Source organism: Suncus etruscus, chromosome 2, assembly GCF_024139225.1.
Source record: "Suncus etruscus isolate mSunEtr1 chromosome 2, mSunEtr1.pri.cur, whole genome shotgun sequence".
Lineage (NCBI taxonomy): Eukaryota > Metazoa > Chordata > Mammalia > Eulipotyphla > Soricidae > Suncus > Suncus etruscus.
In genome coordinates, this window is record NC_064849.1 from 114,239,731 (window position 1) to 114,257,757 (window position 18,027).

The 18,027-nt window shown below is 38.7% G+C and overlaps 2 protein-coding genes and 1 non-coding gene across 5 annotated transcripts in view; all 3 read left to right on the forward strand.

Moving 5' to 3' along the window:
• The window catches only part of DDX4 (DEAD-box helicase 4), a 49,498-nt gene extending 48,831 nt beyond the window's left edge, over positions 1-667 (forward strand). For all 3 annotated transcript variants that reach the window (XM_049768112.1, XM_049768114.1, XM_049768113.1), the window contains one exon: positions 593-667. In XM_049768112.1, the coding sequence (XP_049624069.1) occupies positions 593-667 (75 nt within the window). The remainder of the gene's footprint in view (positions 1-592) is intronic.
• An 11,507-nt stretch (positions 668-12,174) lies between these two features.
• IL31RA (interleukin 31 receptor A) overlaps positions 12,175-18,027 on the forward strand; it is a 49,968-nt gene continuing 44,115 nt past the window's right edge. The window contains exons 1-2 of the mRNA XM_049769059.1: positions 12,175-12,294; positions 13,259-13,456. Coding sequence (XP_049625016.1) covers positions 12,175-12,294; positions 13,259-13,456 — 318 coding nt within the window. The remainder of the gene's footprint in view (positions 12,295-13,258; positions 13,457-18,027) is intronic.
• Positions 14,478-14,582, forward strand: LOC126003248 (U6 spliceosomal RNA). The gene has a single exon (XR_007493780.1). It is a non-coding gene; the product is annotated as a U6 spliceosomal RNA (small nuclear RNA).

The following is an 18,027-nucleotide window of genomic DNA, read 5'->3' on the forward strand; positions in this document are numbered from 1 at the left end:
CACTGCCAGGATTTGGCAGCAAGCACCTACCTGAAAGAGCTGATTTCTCCCACCAAATGTGTGCTTTTTTCATTGAAATGTAGAAATTTTACTTTTTCGTTTGCCAAAGTTTTCTAGTTTCTTGGGATGAAAAAGTGGTTCAGTGGTCTGAGTCTATGCTTGCATGCAGTATTTCTGGGTTTTGTTTCAGCACTGCTTGATCTCCCACACACCACTGGCAATGATGTCCCCGAATCAAACAAAAATATGTTTGTTTAAAAAGCTTCATGAAACATTTTTTTTAATGCATAATTTTTTTTTTATTTAAACACCTTGATTACATACATGATTGTGTTTGGGTTTCAGTCATAAAAGGAACACCACCCATCACCAGTGCAACATTTTCATGAAACATTTTGCACAGTTTATTTTCCAAATAAGGCTTTTATTTTTCTTTCAGGTAAATAGGGTTTAGTAACAATGAATTTGTTTATATTTGTGGGGGAAAGACATGAAAAGCGAGTTCCTTTAATTTTAAGCAGGGTAACTTTAAAACTACCATAACAGTAAGTGTATGTTTCTTTGTTTTTGTTTTTGAAAAAAGAATTACCAGAGTAAGAGCATGTTGAACGAAGGAGGATTTTCTTCACAAACTCCCAATCCAGCAGATGATGAGTCATGGGATTAAACACCTTCAAGTTTGTGATACAATTTTGATATGAAGAAGAAAATAGTTTTGATTTTTGTGGGTTTTTTTCCCACAGAAGAATAAACCTGATACTCTCTTGTCTCCTATTCTTTTGTTCTTATTTCCACCCTTAAAAAATTGACTAGTTATGTGAAATGCTAAAGGTTACACTGTTGCATTTACTGGTACACATGGTATTAACTGGAAATATTAAAGCATACTAATAGTATTTGTTGATCCTATAACAAGCAATATGATATATTATTTTTAGTTAAAAGTATTTGGGTCTCATTTTTACTTGGAACACTGAAAGCAATATAACATGATCCTCATGAAGCAAACAATAAAAGATCTTTTTAAGGTGATTTTGATTTTTATACCATCAGATATATGATGAAAGTGGTTAACTATTACATTCTGAGCTCTGTAATGACAAAAATATGCTTTTCTAAAAAAATGACATGCAGCTAGATCTTTCTTGAAAATATAGGATGTAACACTTTTCCCCCCTCAGTTTTCTTACAACATTTTGAACATTTTGGTTACATTTAATAATTTTAAATTCTATAATTTTTTAAGTTTTATTGATGTACCTTGTGAAACCAATAAAATGAACAGTATTACATGAGTAACTATTAATGTGTATTATACATTAATACAATTAATGTAGACAGTTAATACATTAATACAGACTTGATAACAAAAGTTATTTGAACTCAAAATGTATCAGCAAAAAGTATCCGCTCATTCTTGACATCATTTGTTGATATTTTAAGGTTGATGAAGGAAAGAAACCTGTCTTTTTTTAGTCACCATAGATCACTGAACTTAGTATATCTATATGGTGAGAAGTTCTTCATAAGTAAATGAACCAAAACATTGACATTTTTTAAAAGTGATATAAATATTATGGAGAAAAATGATGCTTTTGAGTATGTTATTGTTCACTTAAAATATTTCACAGCAACATGTTCCTAACATATATGTGTATACATAGGTGTAACTATATGTAATTAACAGAAATTTGGTTAATAGAGAGGTATCATTTACAGAAAGAAAAGGTATATTCAACCAGTGTTGTTGGAATAACTGTCAGGTGCTTATTGTACTCCATATTCAAAATTAATCCATGTGAATTAAAAGATAATTAAGTTTATAAATGTAGTTAAACCTTGAATTGGGTTGTAAGTTGACTAAATTCAAAGACTGAAGTCAAGAAGGAAACAAGTAAATACCTCTGATTACAAAAGAATTAGTTGGTTATATAAATAAAATCTTGATTAGCAAAATAGGGAAAAATATTACTATTCCTACTGTGGATTATCAATGTGTACTACTTATATGGATATGTAGAAACACCAGTAGAAACAAGTCAAAATTAAAAAAAAATCTGGGAAATATTTAACTTGTACTTTGTATCACTTTCTGGGAAGGTTTAATAAGCATGAAGATGTTTGCATTATTGTTTATAATATCTGTGTCTTATTTTTTTCCTACCATTTTTACTTATAAAGAAAATCAGTAGTTTATTTCTGTTTTCTTTTAAATATTCTCAATGAGCATTTTTGGTCATTGTTTCCCTGGTTGTTTAAAAAAATATCCTTAACAACCAAATAAAGCAAAAATAAAAAACTTAAAAAATAAAGTTTTTGTTTTGAATTTTGTCAAATACCTTTAATAACTGTTGGGGGGGACCACCTCAGCAGTGTCACCAGGGCTACAGCCAGTGGTGCTTAGAAAGCTGTGGAACCATGTGATGCCAAAATAAAGCTTAGGGCTCTCTGCATGCCATGCATGTGCACTAGTCTGTGTGTACATGCTCAGTGTTTTTATTTTTAAAATTGTTTTGAGGACAACATTCCACTGTGCTCAGGACCTACTGCTAACTGTGTGCTCAAGTATCACTCCTGTTGAAACTTGGGGGACTATATGGGGATGCTGGGGACCCAACGTGGGTTTGTAGTGCTCAAGGAAAGTGACTCCATCTGTCCCTCATTTAAAAAATTTTTAATTATTAAAAGAGCATTGTCACATAGTTGACGTAGTTGATTGTGATACATTTGTTTACAGATAAGTGAGAGCAAAATTGTTAAAAAGAAATACATTAAGAAGCAAATTTGTCAATTTGCTTAATGACCTAGAGAGGTCATTAAGTCATTGTTGCTAGCTGACTGTTCTGTTACTTCATTGGTTTTTTGACCATTAAGTGACTTCAGCTACACATTACACATCTAAATTGGTGGTTTCCCTGTTGGGATAAAAATATTAAACAAGTTGCTTCCAAAATTCAAACCACTATTGCTGAAACTGGCTTTTATGGGTGTGGTTTAGGGCAGCCAGGGTCTCCTGGAAGTACGAGATGGGTGGGGGGAGGGGGCCACATTCAATCCTGAAATGTCCTGTGATAATAAGTTCAAATACTGCATAGACCTGGGAGTTTGGTCTGATTGGTGTCTTTGCAGGGAATCAGAGGAGTGGTGAAGCAGGACCATAGGCAAAGTGGTGATTGTGGGTGATGGATGCAGCAGGTGTTGTTTCAGCAGGGCAAGGGCTTGACCCACCCTCTCCTAAGATTGCCAACTTGTGTGGGGCTGGAGAGATAGCATGGAAGTGGGGCATTTGCCTTTCATGCAGAAAGTCGTTGGCTCAAATCCCGGCATCCCGTATGGTCCCCCAACCTGCCAGGAGGGATTTCTGAGCGTGGAGCCAGGAGTAACACCTGTGCACTGCCGAGTGTGACCTAAAACCAAAAAAAAAAAAAAAAAAAGTGACCAGAGAGCATGGAGGAGGTAAGGTGTTTGTCTTTCATGCAGAAGGTCGATGGTTCTAATCCCGGCATCCCATATGGTCCCCTGAGCCTGCCAGGAGCGATTTCTGAGCATAAGCTAGGAGTAACCCCTGAGCGCTGCCAGGTGTGATCAAAAAAAAAGATTGCCAACTTTTAGTTGTGATAGGTATACCCATAATTTTTCACAGGTTGATTTATATCTCTTCTAAGTTTTATTGATGTACCTTGTGAAACCAATAAAGTGAACAGTGTTACATGAGTAACAATTTGTATTGTACATTAATACAATTAATATATACAGTTAATACAATAATACATTAATAAAGCTATGATAAATTATTTGAACTCAAAATGTATCAGCAAAAATATCTGCTCATTCTTGACATTTGTTGATTTTTTTTAAGATTGATGAAGGGAAGAAACCTGTCTTCTTTTTAGTCACCATAGATTACTGAACTTATTATATAAGGTGAGAAGTTCTTCATAAGTAAATGAACCAAAACATTGAAAAATTTTTAAAGTGATTCTCTTTTGGGAACATAATGAATCTGTGAAACTGGCCCAATACAAACATGTTAACCATATCTGTAAGTAACTGTACTTTTCCAGAACTCTTATTTTCCAAAATGTTGCTTAGTTTTTCTGCTATTATACTTTATTTCTTGACATTCGAACTCTGAAATAATCTGCTGCTTTTAGCATTTATCTTGTTGCCTGGCACCCTAATTGTGAACTTTTTTTTTTTTTTTTTTTTTGGGTTTTTGGGCCACACCCGATAACGCTCAGGGGTTATTCCTGGCTATGTGCTCAGAAGTTGCTCCTGGCTTGGGGGACCATATGGGACACCGGGGGATCGAACCGCAGTCCGTCCAAGGCTAGCGCAGGCAAGGCAGGCACCTTACCTTCAGCGCCACCGCCCGGCCCCCTAATTGTGAACTTTTAATTTTTTAATTTTAGATAATTTCTGAATGCTATCATATATAGCACTCTGCCCCATCTGTTCACTGCTTCCAAAACCACAACATAAATTTAGAACCCATCCTATTCTGATCAAGCCTACCTGTGCTCAAGAGCATGATGCAATGTGATAGTTTCATTTTGTACTTTTTAAGTTTTTAAAATGGAGGGTTACACCCTGTGGTGGTCAGGGGTTACTCCTGGTTCTACACTCAGAAATTATTCCTGGTAGTACTTGAGAGGCATGAAAGAGGCCAGGGACTGAATTTAAGTCAGCTTTGTGAAAGGCAGTCACATCCAGTAGTGCTACTCTCTAATCTCAGGGATCACTCCTGGTGGATTGGGGAACTATATGGGATGCTAGGAAATGAACTGAGTCAACTGTACAAGGGAAACAGCTTCTGTACTCCAGTCTCTTGTTTCACATTTGTTAACTTTTGTTTTTTGTTTTTGGGCCACAACTGGTGATGCTCAGGAGTTTCTCTTGGCTATGTGCTCAGAAATCGCTCTTGGCTCGGGGGACACCTGGGGATAGAACCGAGGTCTGTCCTGGGTCAGCTGTGTGCAAGGCAAATGCCCTACCACTGCACTATCACTCCTGGCCTCCAGCCCCACATTTGTTAACTTTTAAAATAATTTTTTTTGTTTTTTTTGGTTCACAATATTATAAATGATTTATAGAGGATTTTATTCCAACACCAATGCATTGCTAGTGTACCTGTCCACCCCTTCCCCTCCTTCTTACTTACTCTCCATCTCACCTGCCCTCCAACTTAATTGTGTGACAATCCCCATATGTTGTCTTTGGATCTTTGTTGCTACTTAGTTGTGTACCTTTAAGTATCACATATATGAGAGTTTTAATGAAGTAAGCTTTAACTCTCAAGCCTTAGCTGATGGAATGCAGTGGTCCTCAAACTATGGCCCGCGGGCCACACATTGTATTTGTATCTGTTTTGTTTCTTCATTGCAAAATAAGATATATGCAGTGTGCATAAGAATTCGTTCATAAGTTTTGTTTTTACTATAGTCAGACCCTCCAATGGTCTGAGGGAACAGTGAACTGGCCCCCTGTTTAAAAAGTTTGAGGACCCCTGGTAGACTGATGGTCAAGCATGGGCCTGACTTCACAGACAGGTGAAAGCTCTGCTGCTACTGAAGTTGTCTTAGGGTCTTGAGAATGGAAAGGGGTTGTCCTTATTCACAGATCAGCACTAGTAGCATTTCTGTATGGGTAGCTGCCATCAGTCAGGTCTCTTGCACTTCCCATTTCAGTTGGTACTGTTTGCATAATTAACTTCCTTGATCCTCTTAAGTTGGGAGAAAGCTTTTTGTTTTATTCACAGATTTCTAATGTACTGAAAAATAATGGGGTACCTGCTAGTCCTTAAAATAGCTCCTAAGTGGCCAATGTGGTTGTGCTATAATAGACAGCAGCATTGGACTCACCATCCATGTTTGATTTCCCCACATCCTCAGCTATCTAGTATCTCTGGTTGAAGTCAGCCCAAACTGGACTGGTGAGAAGGATAAGAGCTCTGTCCTTCCTGTTCACTGAGGGACACAGGTTGTTCTGTAGCTGTAACTGGCTCTGATGAAGCTCCCAGTGCTGAGAGTAGTTTCTGTCCGTTTGGGGCTCCAGGAGGCAACACCTATAGGTAGTCTTGATCTGGTGACAGAAACAGGCAAGACTGCCCTCTCTTGGCGAGAATTACAGCACCAGGGAACTGGGCTGGGAAGGGCCATGGGTGTGGCTTACCCACCTCAAATTTTCCTGATCATAAAATCATAACACCTCAGTGGCTTTCTGAGCTTCTCTCAAATTTGTTCACAGACACACTCAAAGGCTGCAAATGAAAACCTTGGCAGATAATCATGCCACAAGGATGCCACTCAAAGAAAGGATAGTGAACCACAGGAGTAGTGTACAGCAACACTGGACATTGAAATTGAAGAGCACTGAGTCTAGCAGTCAGTTTAAATGCCATAGTCCTTCTCTCAGCGATTCATTATGTAGCTGTAATATGGAGGGTGTTGATTAGGTCATCAAAAAAACCTGCGTGGAAATTGACTTTGGGAGAGGGTATCTGATTTACTGTGAGACTTTCATGCATGTGTGTTCAGTAGGTCTCTTAATGCTTTTGTGGGTTTATAAAGTCTTATGTTTTGTAAGACTTTTCCACCATTTAGAAATTAAAAACAACTCTTCCCCTCCCTTTCTGAGTATATAAACGTAACAGTTTTTATTTAAGTCTTAGATTGCCATTTTAACTCCCTTTTTATCCTGAGGAAAGAGGTGTGTGTAAGGGATTTAAAAAATGTCAGTAAATCAACTTAAACATGGAAAGAGTCTTTGTGTTTATAGGCAAAGCTCCTAGGCATGCTGCTCTTCTTGTTTTACTTTAGGGAGGATGCACACCCAGAAGTGGCCTGGAACTATTCTGGACTCTGCTCTAGCTGTGTTTCTAGGTTGTTCTCAGATTACTCATGAAGTGAAGTGCTATAAGGACCATTCAGTGTGGAATAGAACCCGACGTCCCTCCCTCATACATAGTGTCCACTCAGTCTTGAGTTCTCTAGCCCAGATGCTCTTAAATAATCGCAATAAGTAGATTTAATGTTGACTTCATTATGTGCTACTTGATACTGTTGGTGATCTGTCTGCAGCCCTTAGATGGTTTATATATGAAAGAAAAACAAATTGTTGGATTTTTTTAAATGTTCACCTCCATCTGATGAAAAAATAGCTCAATATGTGCAGTTATATATTTTGATAGGCAGCTCTGTTTGAGTGTGAGTTCATTCTTATATCAGCTGATGCCCTTTTATTTTCTGTTTTTAATTGCACTTGTATCTTAATATTCAGATCATTTTCTACTGTTGTTTTAGTTGTTTTATCAGTATAGTATGATTGATGCCTAAGAAACAAGTGAGACCACATTTGCACCTGTAGTTGTTGAATCTGACTATTTATACTATATCATAAGTGATCATAATCATTGTAGCATATTAATCTCCTATATATTTCATCAACCAATTATTTCATTAGTCTTAGGAAGTTTCACCTAAGGTTCATTCATAGTAAATCCATAACAATATTCAGTTAAAAACAATGCTTGTTCTGACAAGTACATCGTAGCACATTTGTTCTAGGTTAAATTATGTTATTGCGTTACCAGTCATCTGGAATGGTGGAATGTTTGTTTACATTAATATATTTTAGTATATTATATTAATTAATTATTATATTATTTATGTATATATCCATTATATTTCATTAATATATTCAACATAAACAGAATCACTGTTGCTATATCTATTTGTGCTAAAGTAACCATAATTTATCTTGTGGATATTACCAACAAAGGAATTATTACAAACAAAATGTGTTGCTTGCTTATTACATATGAAGTATCTTATAGTATTTTTCATCTGTGTGTATAATCCAGTAGGAAAATGAACATCATCTAGTGAAAAGACTCCCAAGTTCAGCTTCTTACTAGTTGTGTGCTTTGAGAAATAAACACTGAAATTTTTGTTTGAATTAAAATATGTATACAATAGAAGTTTCAAAATATTGTGTATGGCTTAAAATTACTTACAGGGTCCGGAAAGATAGCATGGAGATAGGACATTTGCCTTGCATGCAGAAGGACGGTGGTTTGAATCCCTGCATCCCGTATGGTCCCCCGAGCCTGCCAGGAGTGATTTTTTTTTTAATTAAATGATTTTTATTTTGACCAACGTGGATTACAAATCTTTCACAGTAATATTTTAGGTACATAGTGACATTGAATCAGGGGCATTCCCACCACCAGTGTTGTCCTCCCTCCACACCTGTTTCCAGTATGCATCCTATATCCCCCTCTTTTGACCCCCAGGGCTACTAGTATAAGTTGTTCCCTCTGTGTCTAGCTTGTTGTAGATTGGGTTTTTATTTTGTTGTCGTTGGCTTTGGATTTGGTGTTTATGATCATTTTTTCTACTCAATGTTCATACACCTGTTTGGTCTTGATACCCTCCATTATTTTCCTCTCAACGTGTGAGGCAGAACAAGATGGTTCAAGTTATGTGGTTCTGTTTGGAGGGAAGAATGCCAGGAGCGATTTCTGAGTGTAAAGCCAGGAGTAACTAACCCCTGAGCACTGCCGGGTGTGACCCAAAACCAAAAAAAAAAAAAACAAAACAAAACAAAAAAGTCTTACTTATATTATGCTTTTTGTTTTGTTTTTTTGGTTTGGGAGTCACACCCAGCATTACAAAATTTGTTTCTAGACTATATATTTAATATAAAAAATTGCTTTTAATTGTTTTTGTGTACAAATAAATGAAAAGATATTTTGATCACCTACTTGTAGTTTCATACCATGAATAGCATTAGAAAGGCATCTTGGGGCTAGAGAGATATCCAGTGGGTAGGGTCCTTGCCTTGCACACAACTGATTGAGGTTTACTGCCATCATCTATGATTTTCCAAGCACCACCAGGTGTGATTTCTGAGTGTGGAAACAGAAGATAATCCCTGAGCACCACCGGGTGTGACCACAAAACAAAATAATAACAACCCCCACACACACAAAGAATTAGAAACACATCTAAGCCAGAAACTGAAAAACTGGCTTAGATGGCTTTATATTATGATGTGTTGTACATTATGTGTTTATGTACATTATATATTTCTCGTACCTACTATCTGTCTTTGTCCAGCTCTTTAATTGGAAATTAAACTAGGACCCATGTTTTCAGAATTGTCTTAATCACCTAAAAGTAGGGTGTGGCCCAAAATTCCACCCACAACTATAAACAACTGTTAATTGAATTCAAAGATTTTTCACTGACAGTTTTCTGAAGCATTCCTTTATCTAGGAAAGTATTTTCTAACAATGAATATAGAAAATGGTTAAAACCAAGTAGCAGTTACAAAATGGGAATGATTACATTTTAAGAGTGAAAAGAAGAAAGGAAAAAAAAACTGAGTAAACTGACAAATAGCATTGGTAGTCCAGAATTCCTTAGCAGTGAGAGCTGGGCCTTTTCTGAGTGAGAGTCCTGAGCACTTCCCTGGAGAGGGGTTCAGGACTACAGATGTGAGTCTAGAAAGCATCTCAAATAGGGCCAGATTCAGTGCCAGATTTATACCATATTTCAGGGGTATGTTCTTAGGATCAGTCACCTGCTAATTGAAGCACACAGCTTTGTTTCTGTCTTTTGCAAGTCTGTTTATATATGTAAGATAAGACACTCTCCATACCTGTGTTCCAGGAGCAGAGTTTGTCCTCAGTGCCAGCACCTTTTGTCAGTTGTTACCATTCCTGGTGGAAAAGACAGATACTTTGACCAGTGCATGTAATATCTGTGAACACTCAGTGAAGTAGTTTTTTTTGAGACTGGCTCTGCAACTGCTTGGAACTGTTACCAGTCTTCATTGGTTTTAAGAACCCACTACCTACAATCTCTTTCCAGCTTGTATGGCAACATGGCAGCAGCTTTTCTCTGTGCTTGCTTAAGAAACAACTGACATTTTCTGTTTCCTCAAAAGTGCCTCACTTTAAATTTGTTTTACTTATTGCCTGGGAACTTCAGGCACAAAGGAATATTTTGTATATGAAGTAGTTTATTGCTATTAATGTGGAAATATGGAAATATCAATTTCACATAATTTCACAGTCTAAATTAAGTTTTCTGCACTAAGAAATCACTCCTTGCAGACTCAGGAACCATTTGGGATGCCAGGATTGAACTCGGGTCAGCCACATGCAAGACAAATGCTCTACCTGCTATGCTATGGCTCTGACTCACCTAAATTAAGTTTTCTGTAGCACCAACTAAGCTATCATCTTTTTCACAAACATAAAGATCTAATTGTAGTTAATATCCTTATTGTACTTATAGTTAATCTCAGAATGTTTCTTGTAGAAACAAATGAAAACCACAGTACAATAACGAGTATACATTAATCTGCCAAGAAAGGTGTCTTCATCTCAACTGGGTTGATCTTTATATTCTCAGTGTTCTTCAAGATACTTGCTATTTGCATAACCTTCCTGCCTTTTAGTTTATCCATATAAAAGTATGTGGTGTCTGTGTTAACTCTTTCCATTTAAAAAGTCTTTATTAAATTGCAGTTTAAGGTTATGAATTTAGTTCTATCTTGTCTAATTTGCTAGCATCAACGATAAAAAAAATACATAAGAAATAATAGAGTCTGTATTTGAATCCTCTGCTTACATAGTTCCTAGTTTTTAATTTATATCTCTGCTCCTCTAATAAATACAGCATATGTGTATATTTCCATTAGTTCCCATTTTATGACAGGGTTAAATTTGTTGATTCTTCCTGGACACCGCAAGGGAGAGTGTGTTTGATGCTTTTATTCCTCATTTCTGGGATTCTGAAACTCCTGGAGCTTCCTTCATTTGTAGCTACATCACTTGGATCTGCTGCTGCTGCTGCTCACATAGTTTATCACTGTCTCCTTCTGTCTCATCAGAATGCTGGCCCTTGGATTTAGGATCCTTACTCTAGATTTCTTATCTTAAGTATATCTGCAGGACTTATTTTAAATAAAGTCATATTTTGAAGTTCTGAGTGGGAAAAAATTTTGAAAATCATGGAAAATTCAGCCATTGCTCACCCATTAAATGTCAGGCTCTTACCAGCAATATCTGTTATTTTTTAATTTTGTGCATTTCCTTATAAGTGCCACTTTCCACCTAAATGCCTCTTTCTATTGGTTTCTTTCTGGGATTTACTTCCTTTAGGGCAGAACTAATGGTTCCCATTCCCATTTCTTGTAATGCTTGTCCACACCTCTTTCACAGCAATTGTCGCTTTGGTTAATGGCACCTTTTACAGATCTGCTTTTCCACTTAAATTAGGAACCTAATAGAACTATGACAAGTACACATAAGTCTGCCAAAAAGGTACCTTGGGTGGGACTCAGCTCATTCAGCTTTGTTTCCACTGTGTCATACATGACCCATCTGTTTGGGTTTTTTTTTTTTCTTATTTTTTGGTTTTTGGTTTTTGGGTTACTCCTGGCTCTGCACTCAGATCACTTGTGGCAGGCTGGGGGAACATATGGTGTTGGGACCTGAATTCTGAACAAAGAAGGACTTCATTTTGAAAACAAACAAACAAACAAGCAAAAAAACCACATAGCAGGCTTCTTCTTAGGTTCTGAGCAGAGAGAGACACCATTTTGTAAGGACCACATAGTGGGAGCCACATGCTGGGGCTTCATAAGCCTATTTCCATAGACCCTGCCCCAATCTACCTAGTCATATCAGGTAACCTCAGGGAAGGATAAGGGAGCAGTAGGAAGGTACCCCTAGACAAGAGCCAATCATTTTAAGCATCACCAGAAAGCTGGAACCTCCCTATATCCCTTGTCTATATAATCTTCCTCATGACCTTGGGCAGGGCTCATCTCCTTTGGGGGATGGTCCTGACTGGCCAGGCTGGGAGATCTTGTTGACAGACAGATTAAAGTATTAAACTTTATTCCAGTTGTGTGGTCTCGTCCTTCTTCTCTGGAACTCTACAATGCGATGTTGAGAACCAAACCTGTGTCTATCCTGGGTTGGCCACAAGCAAGGCAAACTCCCTGATGCTGTGCGATCTCTCCAGCCTCTGACCTATCTGTTTTAAAACCAAGTGATATATAACACCCATGATACAGTGTTTCAGGATGTGAATTACCCTTTTTGGCCAGTCCTGTCTGCATGTTGTATTTTGTCATGCTTTCTAGGAATAAACAAACATGATCTACTCCATCCAATCCTTTCCTAATGGTGCCCCTGCCCTCACTCTCTGCACACCTGCTCCTTGCCTGACATCCTCTCCTCTGCACACTCCTGCTGGCAGAGCTGCAGTGGATCCTGTGAGTTCCACTTGACTCTACTTTCATCATTTCTTCTTCAGATATTAAGCAAGATGGTCTCTAAATTCACGTGAACAATGACTTATTAAATACTGCCCCTGGAGAACAGGGATGCATTCCTATGAGTCACTGATAACAATTGTTTCTTCAATTGAATTGAGGGACATTAGAAAACTCAGTAGAGGGCCTCGAGTGACAGCATAGTGGTAGAGCATTTGCCTTGCACACTGCCGGCCGGGACAGACCTGGGTTCGACCTGCAGTATCCCATTTGGTCCCCTAAACCTGCCAATAGTGATTTCTTGTGCAGAGCCAGGAGTAGTAACCCCTGAGCGCCGCTGGATGTGCCCCCCCCCAAAAAAAACCCTCAATAGACCCTGGAAAGGTCCTGTGTGCATTGAAAGCAGATCCTATATTCCTTGGCTTTAATGTGAACATTGGTGCTCAGGGTATACATGTTTGTCTCCCAGGAAATGGCAGGTAAATGTTCCTTCTTAAAGCAAAATAAGAGATTATTCTCCATAAAAATAAATAGTCCTTTAAGACCAAAGAGAATTATGGGGGTAAGGCACTAGCCTTGCATGTGGCCAAACCCCTGGTTCAATGCTTTGTGCAACATGGCTCCCAGAGTCCTGCCAAGCGCGATTCCTGAGCACAAAGCCATGAGTAATACTGAGCACTGCCTGGTGTGCCCCTAAAACAACAAATAAAAAGTTTATAGTTCTGTGCTAACACAGTAGGAGTGCCACATATTAATAATCACCATAATAATACTTGCATTTTAACTGGACTTCTTTCCGCTCAGTAAGTATGCTTTCCTTCAGATATAAATAAGAAATGCCACTTTCCAAGTTTTCCAAAGTTTTCTTTCCCTTCTTTAAGGATTACACAATTGCATTTCTTTTCAGATTAAGCAACATTCAGCATTTTATTCATGACCACATTTGTATGCATTTCCTGAATAGAAAATTTGGAGATTTTTCATTCTTTTTAGTGGTTCCAATGGCACGTTTCCTGTAAAACTGAGTATTCTCATCAAGGCTAATGTTTGCTTTCTATGTAACTCTAATGCACTCCTCTTCCCAGCCGAAGTGGGTGAGTTCCCCCACCATGGGCAGGGCTTAAAAACCACGGAGAATTCCAGACAGGACAGGTTCACACAAGTAAGTGTGGATACATCCCAGCACATCCTGCACTGTGGAAAATTCAGATAAAAAATGCAGCCCCTTTGAGGTACGGGCATCTGCTGGCCTCCAGTTGGTGCAGGAAGGTAAGTGCCTTGCTCAATTAGAAGCTCTGATAACCCAAATGTTTGCAAACAAGGCTTCCTTTTTCATTATGGAGTGGTCTTTTTTTCGGTTGCTGTCTAGAAAACTATTAGGCAGAACTCACCACGAATACCTTTTTGTCCTTTGTTAAGAGTTATAGGAAATCTCATCTCTGACCGTTCCTATCCTAAACAAAAAGTGTCAGAGGCTTCGGAAAGCTATGAACATAATGTATCATGATGGCAACTCTAGGTTGGAGAAACTCAGATCTAGGAGAAGCAGGAAAACTAATTTGCATTTATTATTATTATGTGGTTGTGGACTGAGGGGGAGAGGGAATCTCTGTAAGCTCTTGCTTGATTTCAGTGGAGTAAATCTAGGCAGTTATGGGTTTTAATCCCAAACATGCCATAAACCATCTGAGTTTGGGGAACTCAGTCCATTTCTTTGTCTTTGAAAGAAGATCATATCTACCCTACACAGATGTCTATCAGGACAAGATAGATTGTGTAATGAGCCCTTCTAGCCTCTCACTAGCACCTCTTGGTTGTGTTTTTTGTCAGTCTCCAGTCTTCTCAATAGACCATTGTATCCAGGTCGCTTTATCTGATAGCTCTTAATCTTATTTCAGCCAAGGTGGTAATCCATTTTCTAACTGAAAAAGAAAGGATAAAATTAGTTTTTGTTTATTAGATTAAAATTGGCAATATTTGACTATTAAATCTATGAAAATAGTAGGCTTTCTATAATTACTGTTTTGATGCCAGAGCAATAGCACAACAGGTAGGAGGGCACTTGCGTAGCAAATGGCCGATCCGGGTTCAAATCCTAGTATCCTATATGATCCCCTGCACATGAGCACAGAGCCAGGAGTAACCCCTGAGTACCGCTGGGTGTGGCCAGATAATAAAAATAGTGCTCGCTTCGGCAGCACATTACTAAAATTGGAACAATATAGAGAAGATTAGCATGGCCCCTACACAAGGATGATATGCAAATTCGTGAAGCGTTCCATATTTTAAAATAAATAAATCTGGGGCCAGAGAGATAGCATGGATATAGGACGTTTGCCATGCATGCAGAAGGACGGTGGTTAGAATCCGGCATCCCATATGGTCCCCTGAGCCTGCCAGGAGTGATTTCTGAGCATAGAACCAGGAGTAACCCCTGAGCGCTGCCAGGTGTGACCCAAAAACAAAACAAAAAAATATGTTTTATTTTCTGAATGGTCACCTTATCAAACGGAATTATTATGTTAAAGTAATTATAAGGCCATTATTATTACTATTATTGCAGGTATACATTTGGAAGGGAACAAGAAACTTTCTACTTAAATCAATGAAAATAAAAATACAACTCAGTCCTACTGAAACTTAAAAGACTTGGAGGAACTGAAAGAAAGCAGGCACTTTTGATGCTCACTTCCTTCTTACCGGTGCCTGCATGTAGAGGTTCTTGAATTTATAACTAAATGCCTTTCCTAGAAACTTACTTACCTGGGTTGGGGAGGGGTTGGGGCCTATCCTGGTTGTCCTCAGGGTTACTCCTGGCTCTGCACTCAGAAATTACTCCTGGCAGGCTTGGGGACCATATGGGATGCCAGGGATTGAATCTGGATCAGCTGTGTGCAAGGCAAAGCCCTACCTGCTGTGCTATATCACTCAGTCATTGAAACTTACTCATTTTTGCCCATCCTTTAAAAAACCATTCCTAGGGGCCAGGGAGATAGCCCAGAGGCTAGAAGGAATCCCTGGCACTCTGAAGCTCTGAGTTCAATCCCTGAATAGCCATGGGTGTGGCCCTGGTTGCCCCTTGCACTATTAGACTTAAACTGCACTGAATCCCCCAGGGCCCAAGCATTGAGCCATCTGCTTTGCACAGCCTGGCTGAATATTGATTAATGGGGTTGACCCCTGATCCCTGAGCACTGAATACACAGACAAGCAAACTAAACAAAAAAAAACCAAATCCCACACTTTGCAGTGTCTGACAAGCAGCATTATAAATATATTCATTGAATGACTGTCTATATGAATAAATGAAAACAGGGTTAGATCTAGGAAGATCACCAATTTTGGGGGAGGACACAAATGAGATCAGATGGAAATTTAGCATCCAGGATTAATCTGAGTAGAAACTAAATCGATAAAGGAGGCAGGGTGTAGGCAGGGTGTGTTTGCCTGTGTGCAGCACAGTAGAAAAGGCGGGATTGTCACTCTACCACTTTTGCATTGGTCTTGTGAGGCAGGAGAGGATGGTAACTGATAGTTGAGCTTTTAATGGTAATGGCAGTAAATCCCCCTTTGTTCTCTCCGTCTTGCTACACCTTCAACTATTACCTAGTCCTAGAGCAACAATAATAGCTGAAATTGTTTCCACTCTTTTGACTCAGAAGAGTAGCTGTTAATATTTTCAAATAGAAGATATCATCTGAGCCAGAGAGATACTGATACTGCAGAGGGTAAGGTGCTTCCCTCAAATGGTCCTCATTTCCAGGTCACTCATTTCCAGGAGTGATTCCTGAACACAGAGGTAGAATTAAGCCCTGAATACAGCTGGGTGCAACCTCAAAATTCAAAGAAACAAAAATAAAGTGAGACCAGAAAGGTGGTACAAGTCTTGCACATGTCTGACTCAGGTTTATACCTGCACATCCCTTCTGGTTCCTTGAGTACCACCAGGAATTATCTCTCAGCACAGATTAAGCCCTTAGCACAGCCAGGTGAGCTCCCCAAAACCAAAAATAAATAAGGAGATACCATCAATGGCTTAAGTGACATTATTACCCATTCTGCGTCTTTAGTCTAGTTTGGAATCTGCAATGCTGTTGGAAAATTAACACTATATTCAAATAAAATTGCACTAATATGAAATCTAAGAAGCATTCTTTAAGACTAGTTTTTCAAACCAGCACTACTTTTTTTTTTCTCACACTTTTGGGCCACACCTGATGGTGCTCAGGGCTTACTCCTGGCTCTCAGCTTTGGAATCACTCCTGATGGTTGTTCAAGGGACTATATGGGGTTCTGGGAACCAAACCCTGCTCAGCAATATGCAAGGCAAACTCCAGCCCCACTGAGGCATTTAAAAGGAATGATGACCAGGAAATGAAGGGCAGTGTGATGGATTCACCTCGCAGCATGACATAATCTATTTCCTATGGCTCTGAATCTTGCTGTACCCATATTACTAAATGGGAGGAAATGGGAGAATCTCCTTTGAAGGTTCATACTCTCTGTTTAGTTGAGGGTTCCGGACCTTCACACTAAATCAATCATCTGAAGAGGCTTCATAGAATGTGAATAATTGGAGAGACTTACAGTTTTGAGATCTCTTTCCTAAAATCTGTGGTGATGTCTGATAATGCCCTGCTATAGGTTTTATACCCTAGGGCTAGAAAATTACATAATTTCCTCCCATAGGTGTACTGGAACAACGTTGATAACTTCTGTCTCTTTAGACCATCAATGTTTACAGTCAGAGGTAACCTTATTTATTTTTATCTCAAAGTTTCTTTCCAGTTAAGATATAATCAGTTAATAGACTCCAGTTAAGAAAGGATGATAATGTTTCAGATCTGTCTGAGATCACACCCAAGTCTCTTTGGCTACAGTTTAAAGTAAACTCAAACTCTAAAATTTCAGACTATCCATACATTATCATCATCATCATCACCACCACCACCACCACCACCACTATAATCATCATCATTATTATTTTGGTCTTATGGGACACACCCTGTGGCACTCAGGGATTACTCTTGGCTCCACAGTCAGATATCACTCCTGCAGCAAGGGGAACCATATGAGATTCTGGGATAAAAACTTGGGTCGATTGTGTGCAAGGCAAATGCCTACCTGCTGTGCTATTGCTCTGCCCCCAGCCCATATATTATTAAAAAATATATTGTTACTAGGGTAGTATGGATTGCAATAGTTTTAATATTTATATTTTTGGGCATAAAATTACTGCATGGCCAACACCACCAAAGTGCTAATACTTTTCATTACCATCCTATGTCATTCTTTTCCACCCTGTGCCTCCCTGTGCCCTAATTTTTCCACTTGGCAACTTCATTTTTTTTTTTTTTTTTTTTTTTTTTTTTTTTTTTTTTTTGGTTTTTGGGCCACACCTGGCGATGCTCAGGGGTTACTCCTGGCTGTCTGCTCAGAAATAGCTCCTGGCAGGCACGGGGGACCATATGGGACACCGGGATTCGAACCAACCACCTTTGGTCTGGATCGGCTGCTTGCAAGGCAAACATCGCTGTGCTATCTCTCCGGGCCCAGCAACTTCATTTCTATTGTCAGAATCTAAAGGTATGTTTTGTGGGCCATTGTTCATATATGAGTGATATCATCTGGCATTTGTCCTTCTCTCTCTTATTTCACTTAACATGATACCCCTGGTTCCTTCCACATTGTAGGAAAAGGCAAGACTTTGTTTTTTGGTTTTTGCTATTCTTT